At 47.2% G+C, this 10,654-nt stretch overlaps 1 protein-coding gene across 1 annotated transcript; it reads right to left on the bottom strand.

Annotated features, from left to right (window-relative positions):
- Positions 1-4,358: 4,358 nt before the first annotated feature.
- On the bottom strand, positions 4,359-7,796 carry LOC139052826 (uncharacterized). The gene is made up of 2 exons (XM_070529970.1): positions 6,898-7,796; positions 4,359-5,286 (listed from the first exon to the last, which is right to left on the bottom strand). Exons 1-2 carry the CDS (start codon positions 7,794-7,796, stop codon positions 4,359-4,361), a joined length of 1,827 nt encoding a protein of 608 aa, XP_070386071.1.
- Between the last annotated feature and the right edge of the window lie 2,858 nt (positions 7,797-10,654).

A 10,654-nucleotide genomic window follows, 5' to 3' on the forward strand; every position in this document is an offset into this window, starting at 1 on the left:
TTTTCTTAATGTTGTTAACGTGGGAGTCAAATTTGAGGTTAGCATCCAGGAGAACACCGAGGAATAGAACCAGGTCACCGGCTGGTATTTGATGAGCACCAAGTGTTAATGCTTGTGGAGAAGTTAGGACCCTGCGACCGCTATTGAATATAATATATTTAGTTTTCTCTGGATTAATAATTAGGTAATTACTGAGACACCATTCTATAACGTCAGTTAGCGCAGCATTTAACTTTGATGTTAATGAGATTAACGACGTGTCTGATAATGATATGGTGGTGTCATCGGCGTATAAAACGCAGTGAGATGAATGTAAAAGGTTTGGTAAGTCATTAATGTAAATAATAAATAGTAATGGACCGAGAATGGACCCCTGGGGTACACCTAAGTTAATTATTTTAGTTTGAGAAAGGGCACCCGCTACAGAAACCACGTACTGCCTATCCAACAAAAAGCTTTTTAATAGATTTAAGGCGGGACCAGTAATGCCGTATGCTTCAAGTTTAGTGAACAAAATGCTGTGGTTAATCGTGTCAAAAGCTTTGGTGAAATCCAAAAAGACAGAGCCAACGACTTTACCACAGTCTATAGATTTCTTAATAAAATCGGTTAAAGAGAGCAATGCGAAGCAAGTAGAACTACCGGAACGGAAACCAAACTGACAGGGATTAATTAAACTAAATTTTTCAAGGTAGTTATTTAAACGTTTAACTAATAAATACTCAATAATCTTACTTAAAGACGAAAGAATAGCTATTGGTCTGTAGTTAGAAATTAGGTCTTTGGCACCTTTCTTAAATACGGGAATAAGCTTAGCCTTCTTTAGACATAGAGGAAAAGTGCCAGATTCGAAAATGCGGTTAGTTATGTATTGATGACATTTTCTTAATTTGGCACCATGGTGAAGCTGCATTACTTTCCTTCATTACTGATTTTAACAACGCCGTACCGTCCATTTCCTTTTCCCATTCCTATTCATCACTCAGCATAAACTTTCTTGACGTCTCGGTATCTCTGAGCAATGGTAACTAGACGACAAATCTTTACAGAAAGCCCACTGACCGACAGCGATATCTGCATTTTAAAAGCAGCCATGTCAAACATAAAGGTGTATTCTGACGAAGGCCGTCCCACGGCCGAAACGTTAAAACATCAAAACTGCAATTTTCGTGAGTGTGCTCCTTCGTTTATTCAACTATATCTATATATATATATATATATATATATATATATACATACATACATATATTAGGCAGGCGAAAGCATTGGGAAAATTAACCTTTGAATTGTGCACAATAATCAAGAAAAAGGGAAATGAAAACGGTGGCAACAGTAACTTTTCGCCGTTGGTAGCTGGACCCACAACGCCAGCATTACGCGGGCGTTGTACTACCAATTGTTATACAGCCACGGTTATCAATCTGGTTACTAAGTTGGCTATCCATATTTACTAGATCTACGGCCATAGGTGTGTTAGCCAGCGGGACTTATTGTGTACGGATGTTTAACATCCTTTTTTTTTGCCCATTGTCGAGGGTCTCGAATCTGCCAACATTCATCTCATTAGGTAGCGTGCGAAAGTTTATTAGCCACGTGCCTGCTCACCTAAGATCAGGTGTTACGTGACGCTGAACATGTCATTAAATTCGAGCTATCTGCAAATATATTGTTTTTTTTTTTCTATAAGATAACGTATTTTTTTACTCGTTTTGTGTAAAACATGCACAGTTCGCATTTCCTTCGTTCGTTAGCAGAAAGTCTTAGTGCAACGTCTTGTCACCCCAGTGTGTTTTTCTAAATGAATGGTCAATTTGGAGAATCCTTCCATCGTTTCACTAATTCAGCGTTTGGATCAGCATGTAGGAGGCCGGTGAAGGAATCGTTGCGCTGATAAAACGCTTCTTTGACAACAAACATCTTTGACAACAAATGATGCCAGGAGTGAAATACGAGATATGCGTGAGATATTTGACGATCAGACGTCGCTGTCGAGCATCGACTTTGACGATTCATATCCAGGTTGTTTTCCGCCAACAACCTTAAATTTCGGCGGATCTTCTATCGTGGTTGTGTACCTTGTGGGAAGTTTATCATCATCACTGTCATGTAGAGCCTCTTTTATGCCGCCGCTGCCATTTTCATGCGCATGATAACGAGGAAAATCGCGAGAAGGACACCACCGCCATCTTGTCAAGAACACATTGTTTTCCAATGCCCCGAAATCCGATCCTCGTGCACTGCAATGCTGCTCCTTCTCGCCTACGAAATGCATAACCCCTTTTCACTTCTTGGCGAATCAGCGTGAAGTCTTGCGCTAATTATCCAGCATCGATGTTCCGCGATTACTTAGTGGTTAGCGCGTTCGACTCTGCAATATACATCGCTCCAGTGGCACGGAGTTAAGATTCCAGTATGATCGGTACGGTTTAACTTATGGATATGCTATACGTGTGCCTTGTGTAGTTATGCAAATTGCTTATCAAATATATATACCATAAGTTATGCAGCATTATTAAACTTCTTTATTCATCATTGTTGGGCACATTGTCTTGCGATTTCGGTACAGCCATAAACACAGCTCTCTGTATCGGTGGTATCACTCTCTCGTCCTTCCATGTTCAATGCGGAGGCCTATTTTCTGGCAAGGTGTTATATAGTCGGCGTCCGCGATAAACACGCGCTTGCGGCGAACGTCAAACGATGACGCATAGAGCGCGGCAGTGGCCACCTGCGCCGAGCGTGACGTCACAAGTCGCAGCGGCGAAAGGTCAGGTGACGGAGCCCGCGGCGGCCACCTTCCCCGTAATACACCATATCCACACGACGGACGGCTCCGCGCAAATCTGTGCCGCGGATGCTTATTCCGCCACCCGTCCTGCTGCGAAGCGCATCCAGACGACGGACGGACTGAGCAGACGACCGCGCCGGAAAAAAAAAGATGGCGGCTACGCCCGAAGCGACTACCGTCCGCCTCGAACCTGTCAAGTCGTCGTCGTCCACTGTGTGGCCCGTAACATTCAATCTGAGGATTGTGTTTGATTTAAATTTGTGTCCAGAAGCATCGACAGCAATGTATTTGTGATGAGCGGCACCGTTTCCGAAAGCGATACTCAGGTTCTCGGCGTGTAGGCTTAGAGTGGCTGTATTGGCTGAACATGGCCTCGAAGATGTTGCGGCGGCCCGGGCGGATCTCAGTGGCCGTGAGTTAACATGATTGCTTGTTTCTACTCATTCTAGATGGCGCCATCGGTGTAACAAAGACTTTGTCATAGGTGTTTTCACTCTAAATGAAAATGGAGATCGAAAGGAAACGACGGTTGGCCGCAATGGGTGTTGTTTTGTCCGAATTGGACACGAATAGTGTCAGTACCGATGAAGCTGTTTCAGAAAGATCCCAAAGCCACGCTTGTTGCCAGACTGTAGAGCATGCTAGGCTAAATCCGCAATATTCGACGTCCAAAATCCGGATGCGAAAAATAGCTCGGCATTTTCCATCCGTGGGGGTCGCGGACGACTCGCGGACGGCACAAATCCGTAACGCGTAGTCACGTGATGCGCAGTCCGTCGCGAAAAAGAGGGATTTCGTCCGTCGTGTGGATCCACCATCGGAGCCAATTCCGACATAGCCCGGCTCGTGCGAAGCGTGGTGTTGACTAGCGTAGCGAAGCTTTTCGCATCAAAAATGATCGTACTGCCGCACCCAACTTCGAGCACTTGACCACTCTCGCGAAGTAACGTTTTCTGGTGGTTCGGTCATGCTCGACTCGCATAACTAGAGTAAGCGTCTTTACGTGAACGTAAGGGGAAAATCAAGTTCAATTTCATGAAATATCGAAGGTTTATTTAACATGTGGGAGACTTAACGATGCATTTCATTAGTTTAAAAGTTGCAGGCAAAGAAAGGCGCAGTGTGTCGCAGTCTATGTGTCAACGACCCAGCGAAGCTTACTGTACGACTAGTCGGCACCAAGATTAATTTCGTAAGTCTTACGGAGTATCCCGCGGGGCACTCTGGCGAGTTCATCACTCAGCTAACGGGTCAATCATGCATAATAGGTACATTTGTCTACGCCTTCTTGTGGCGTTGAGCATTCTTGAGACACCTTTAATGACAGCTTTTCGCTTTCTAAATTTGGAAGTACTCACTGTCTTCTAAGCAGACATATTTGTCACAGTGCACATGCGCAGATCATGGATAATGGTCGCGTTTATCACGCAATATGCTAATGACAATCAAGAGTTCCACCTAGTAATTTTTCTAGAATATTCAATGTGGACAGTCTTCTGCGGGCGCTGTCTTTAGTAGGTTATCACTTTCCTTGTTATGGCGAACAGACAAAAAAAGAAAAAGTGCAGATTCATACCAGGATGTCTGCCAGCGCGCCGTCCGTGTGCTCGGATGCTTCGAGGGACGCTTGGGTCACGTGTACAGGACAGCTCTCTCTATCACACCTCTTGTAAAGGATGCAATCAGGACTCATGATGAATTCGGTGAGGCTGAGGCTCCTCCTAGCGCCTCGAGCGAGCACGTTCAAGTCGTCGTAGGTCAGCTGCAAGCCCATGAGGTGGACGCTGACTAGCTTGATGTTAGAAGCGAGAGCTGACACCAGTTCTCCCTCCACTTCCCGAAGCGCCAGGCTTGTCTTAAGGACACGCGTGGGAATCAGGTGCATGTCTACTTCAGTGAGCGCGGTAGAGCCCCTTATACATGCTGCCAAGGCGGAATATTCATTGGGTTTGCAGCTAAAGCAATGAACCTGCAGTGAAGTTATGTGATGGTAACCACTGACAACGCGTAAAGATGGGATAATTGAGTGCGGGATGTTGGCGATTGGGAGCAGCGTATTGATGGTTGCATTGCAGATTTGTGGGCATTGCTGCAGCTGCCTTGTGTTGCCGTGCGTACGTTGTCCCTTGACGACAACGCGGTCATCGAGTCCCCGCTCCCGGATAGTTCTGGAGACTCTGTCGAGTCCGTCGATGCAGGGCAAGGTGTTGACGACCACTGTCTTCAGTGTCTTGTTGTTCGCGACTGCATTGAAGAAGGCGTGGCACTCTGCTTCTCCGAAAGTCCGCATGTCGATGCAGAGCCGGCCGAGCGTCGAGTTCGGTTTCTGCAGGGCTTGGCACAAGGACTCCATGCACCTCTCGGCTTGGGGATCCGGAATCTGGATATATACATCCAATTCATGCGCAAGACATTCGCAATACGTTGAAGGTAATCTCAGCCGCCGTAGTGTGGCACTCCGTGTGATGACTTCGGCGATGTGGGTGACCGTGCTCATGCTGGAAGCACATGGGGATAAAAAAAGCTATTTGTTAAAAAATTATTCCTCAAGTAAAAAGCTCTTGAGAGATCCAGTGCATTCTAATACAAGAAACAGAAATCGACGTTTCTTAAGGTGTAGAAGAGAACTTATGTTTCAACAAATGAGGACCATGCTATATTCCAAAAGATCCACAAGGTGTCGATAACTATCGCGTCAATGAAGCAGCGTAAATTAAAATAAAAGGAATTTGATATCCAAGCGGCCATATCGAAATGAGGGGCTGAGGTTCCGGCACAAAATTCAACTAGAAGCAAGTTTGGCCTCTTCCCTGGCAGTGTTGACCATTTCCCTTCGCAATTACTAGTAGTCAATTGAAAACGATACCTAATTCTACTCACTTAAAAGAGCGTTTTCGTGTTTCTTTAAGAGCAACTTCAATTTTGTCTAATGACCATTCACTGCTGTCCCCTAGAGTGACGAATAAAACAGGAGCTTGAATACACGACACCAATGGCAATCTCAACTAATGACAATACAAATTCCAAGAAAACAACTAACTCGGAGCGACGTAAATCGCGTTCATAGGCGCGTAATTTCCAATCGTAGTTCGACAAGAAGGAGATGCAGGATGTTTCACGCGAACACTTTCAAATATATTTAAACGATGCCTTTGGCAGATATCGCAGCTTTAGTTCATGAGCTGGTCTACGGCGGACAATAATTGCACAAGAAATTGGGGTGCAAGACAGACTAAGTAATAAGAATTCACTAATGAAGTTTTTAACTAATTACAATTTTCGGCCCCCAGTGCAATTTACAAATTCTAGCCGTGGAGTTCGCAAAGCGCAACCACTTGGAACGAATTTTCGAGATGACACCAGTCATTGGCACGCATTGGCATTCCAGTTAAATTCTTAAGGAAACGTCGTTTCTTGCACTGAAGCACACAAGTAACTGGGACGCCAAATGCATTTCTCCGCAATACATTTTTTTCATTTCTCCGATTTATATCTCGAAACTGGTGTCGTCCTGAGAATTCGGTCCAAGTGGACCCGCCTTGCGAAGTCCACTGCTACAAGTTGTAAATTGCAATAGGGTTCATAAGATATTCGGCTAGAAAGATAATCAGTGAATTCCTAATAAGTGGATTTTGGATTTCAATCTTTTGTGCAAATAGTTTCCGCCACTTCGAGTAGACCGGCTCATAAACTAGAATTTTGTTGTCAGCTACAGGCAACTTCTAAAGAATTTTGAAAGTGTTTGCTGAAGCACCCTGTATTAAACATGTGCGCTTCTATTTGAAGCCATGAGGGCGATTTTGCTGAAAGAAATCTCTGATATCCTAAATAAACTCGGTCTGTGGGCCAAATATTCAAATAATGATTTGTTCGCTGAACTCTCCACAATTCAAAAGCGAGCTACAGCGCATGAAATACAATATTATAGGCATTACGTTAAGTTGCGTCCATTAAATTACATTTGACACTAAGTATATGATAGTTCTAATGTTCCTAATGACATTTTCGGTATTACAGGGCGAATACGTGCTGCGTAGCACGTAATACGTGCTTCGAGATGCCCTGTTGGTGTACCGTCGGTTCGTGGTGCAATTATAAGCAATACTCACAATCTTACGGGCGCCAAGACGATAACTACGTTGAGTTCCTCTAAAGTATTCATCTTGCAGAGTGCATCGATGATTTCCGTCAGGGCCAGGTGCAACCGTCTGCCGTAAATAATAGTCGATTTCAGAGTCAGTTTTCGCAGCGCGCAGTCTTCTTTGGCGAGGTATCTGGCGAACAGTGCGTCGGAGGCTTCGTCGCGATAGGCGAACACACAGTGTGAGACACCGAGTTCAGTGATGCTCTTGTTTTCAGTAAGATCCCGGATCAGCCAACGTGCATGGGTGTCGGTCATGTGAACATCTGACATGTCGAGTGTTGTGAGATGATCCATGCCTAAGCCGAGTGACTTTCCAGGCATGGTCACGTCGACTGCCCGTTCCTCGTCAACCTCGTTGACCTTGAGGGCCACATTTCCACGCTGTGAAATAGGATTGAGCATTTCGAGGAAAATACCGTCATCGCTAGGTGATGATATAATTGTTTGGCAGATGGTAATGCTTTTCAAGAAGCGATTGCGATTTATTGCTGAACGCATCGAGGCACGACCAATCCAAATGGGGCTCAATTTTATCGCTGTGATGCAGCGATGCTTGGCGAGTAGACGCTCGAGGAGATCCAGTGCCCTCGCTTCGCGCGAGACTTGCTCCGGGCCGTGTTGAGCGAACGCGCACGCGCGTGCCTGGCCACACTCGATTAGGACGGCACCTCTGCTCTCTCCTCGCCTATCTTCCCCAAGCTCTAGGCACGCACCTCGAAAGACTTGGTTCAAATCATTACGATGTTTCATTAGGCTGCAGCTGGCACCATCCTTCTTAGTGCACGGGATGTTCAGTGAGTCCCAGTCGATGCTGACCCGGTCGGGTGCACGTTTGGTGACGAAAGCTTGCGAGAATTCAGACATGCTTCACCGGCCACTTGGTTGGCGAAACGCTGTGCAGACGCAGACCTGAACGCAGACTTCAGTTGTCTCACGTAGAACCTGCGCGTAGAAGCAAAAAAAAAGGTGCGCCAAAGATTTAGTGACTAAACAGGTGCTTGCCTATTAAAGATGAGCAGCGCGTTTCGCTCAAGGGATGTTAGTTGCGTTGTATAGCGTGTTGTGACCCCAAAGGGAAATAATATCGCCAACCATTGACCATTTATGTAAGAGGCAAGAAATGCTGCGAAGATTGGGCGATGTTACTATTCGCCTATGTGATGAAAAACTTGTGTCACGTCTCCAAAGCCACGGGCTGACGTTCGAAGTACGCCAAGCCGCCCACAACGGTTGAAAGAAATGTCGCAGTTTCGTCCGAAAGGCGAAGCACCGATTGCGATAGCAAATTAGTGGATAGCTGTACCAGGTAAGGATAGTAGTTTTAGCAACCGTATGTAAACTGTAAACATTCACTCACTGTCGAAAATAACAATGGCAGAATATGTAAGCCTGACTCAATGAGGACGTAGAAAGAAGCAGACATCCAAAGGCAGCTCTGTCTTTATGCGTCGACTGCTTTCTACGTCGTTGTTGAGTCGCGCTTACACATTCTATCATGGTTTGAATCCAACAAGCCCGTCAACGTGATTTATCTAAATTAACAAGCACGGTGTCACGCGCGCAAAGGTAAACATGTACACATCTCGCTCGATTAGCGCGGAAACTCGCTGTCAAAATGCTGGAGTGGGGATCGGGGCAGCAGCAAACGAATTTATCTTCATGCATCTGTTGCTTCCAGCGGGAACAAAACGTCGAAAGCACAGCGCATACCAAGCTACCGGCACTACGTGCAAACTACAAACATCAAAGATCGCTTTGAAGGTGAGGCCCGTGCAGGCGCCCACTTGCGCTACGTCGCAGATCGCTTTCAAGACAAACGAGCGCCGGCAACGCGTCCCTACGGCTTCCGTCAAAGGCGTCGACTATGCCGTTCGCCATTCACGTGACTAACGCCGTAGTAGACGCCGCGGTTGTCTCCACTCTTCAGAGCGGAGAGTGAGGAGGACATCGACGCACCCTAGTAGCCGCCGGAGATCAGCCACCCCTCCCTCGCCTGACCCCCGTGCATCGCGCGCATCAGGAGAGGGCACGCTTCCGGCTCGCGTTCCTCGCTGGCGCACGCGAGGTGCTGGATTGAACCGCGTTCGCCTGCTCACCCTCGAACGCTTTCGTTCGCACATACAGCATACGGCGCGCAGCGACGGTTTTATCGCCCTTGGACTATATTCGGAACCTCTGGGCTACGGCAGTTATGCGCCTGGAGTGCCCATATAATTGCTGTCGCAATAAAACCCTTAGAAGGCCGCAACCGCGAAAAGACGTTGGCCTTTGTGCGCGCATTCTCGCGTCGTCACCCACCGCGCGTTCGACGGCCTCAGGTTGGCGTGGGCTCTCCAGTGCTGTCTTCCTTCGCCGAGCAAGACGCTTCGTGTGCGCATTCCCTCCTTCCCTTCCTCCTCGCCGTGGCAGTCGCCGGTGGTGTCTATGCGTGCGTTGGCCTTTGCGTCTGCTGCGGCAGTGGCGGTTGGAAAACCTTAAAGGGCAACTCTGGCGATTTCTCAGTGTCCACTGATATTAATAAAAGCTCCAATATACGCTCGATTTTGCACTCTGGTTATCGACCGGTGCCAAACTGTAATGCTGCAAGATATTTAGGTGTGCTCAAAATGAACTTTAAATGTTTGTTGCTAATTCTCTAGTTAACCCGCCGTGGTTGCTCAGTGGCTATGGTGTTGGGCTGCTGAGCACGAGGTCGCGGGATCGAATCCCGGCCACGGCGGCCGCATTTCGACGGGGGCGAAATGCGAAAACACCCGTGTGCTTAGATTTAGGTGCACGTTAAAGAACCCCATGCAGGTGGTCCAAATTTCCGGAGTCCTCCACTACGGCGTGCCTCATAATCAGAAAGTCGTTTTGGCACGTAAAACCCCAAATATTAATTCTCTAGTTACGTCTTTTTACTAGCCAGCCTGTTTGTCCGACGTCAGAGACTACGCCGCCACTGTTGTTGAAATGCTGCCTGAAATCGACGCTGTCTAGTCCGGAAGAACTGCAGAATCTACTTGTGTCATCAAGAAGTATCATCAGCCATTAGCTCCGCTTCTTTGTCGTTACCGCCACGCCTATTGCGTGTCTAGCACGCGTTTACACTGTGCCATGCGTGTTTACACTGCGGTAGTGTATGATCTCGCGTCATCGACTCATCGTGACGTTCCACAAGGCAGACAACCCTTTCGGTTTGGGTATCTCATTTAAGGGTTACTTAATAATATTGTTCAATTTGTATGCAAATTGCACCACCCTACCGGGGACAGGATGGTCAATACCGTTTGAAAATGACAACTGTCTTATCTGGTTTTGAAAACAGCGGAGTTGCCCTTTATAAGGCTAAAAATATTTCGACGTAGCGTGAACGCGCGCACACGTTACGGCACGTTGACGAGAACAACTGCGTCTATTCTGCGACCGATGGTTCGACGCACTGGTGCCGCCAACGCAACCTGACGCGAACAACGCATCCGGCACGACGATCGCGCCATCAGTGGCACGAGCGCGTCTCTGTGATCACGTGACGAGCACATTCCGTCACGCACCAGAACTGTTGAGCAACCACTTGCAGTAGTTTGCTTGCCTCATTAGTCACGTGGCGCCGCATTCCGCGGCAGTTCTTGTCGCCGTAGCGCTGTCACATTTACCGTAATGGTGCCAACAAGAGCGGAGCCACTTAGTGAAGAAGAACGGAAACCCAGGAACGCAGAGTACCGGCGTGAACACAGGTTACG

Source organism: Dermacentor albipictus, unplaced genomic scaffold (genome assembly GCF_038994185.2).
Source record: "Dermacentor albipictus isolate Rhodes 1998 colony unplaced genomic scaffold, USDA_Dalb.pri_finalv2 scaffold_39, whole genome shotgun sequence".
In the NCBI taxonomy this organism is placed as follows: domain Eukaryota; kingdom Metazoa; phylum Arthropoda; class Arachnida; order Ixodida; family Ixodidae; genus Dermacentor; species Dermacentor albipictus.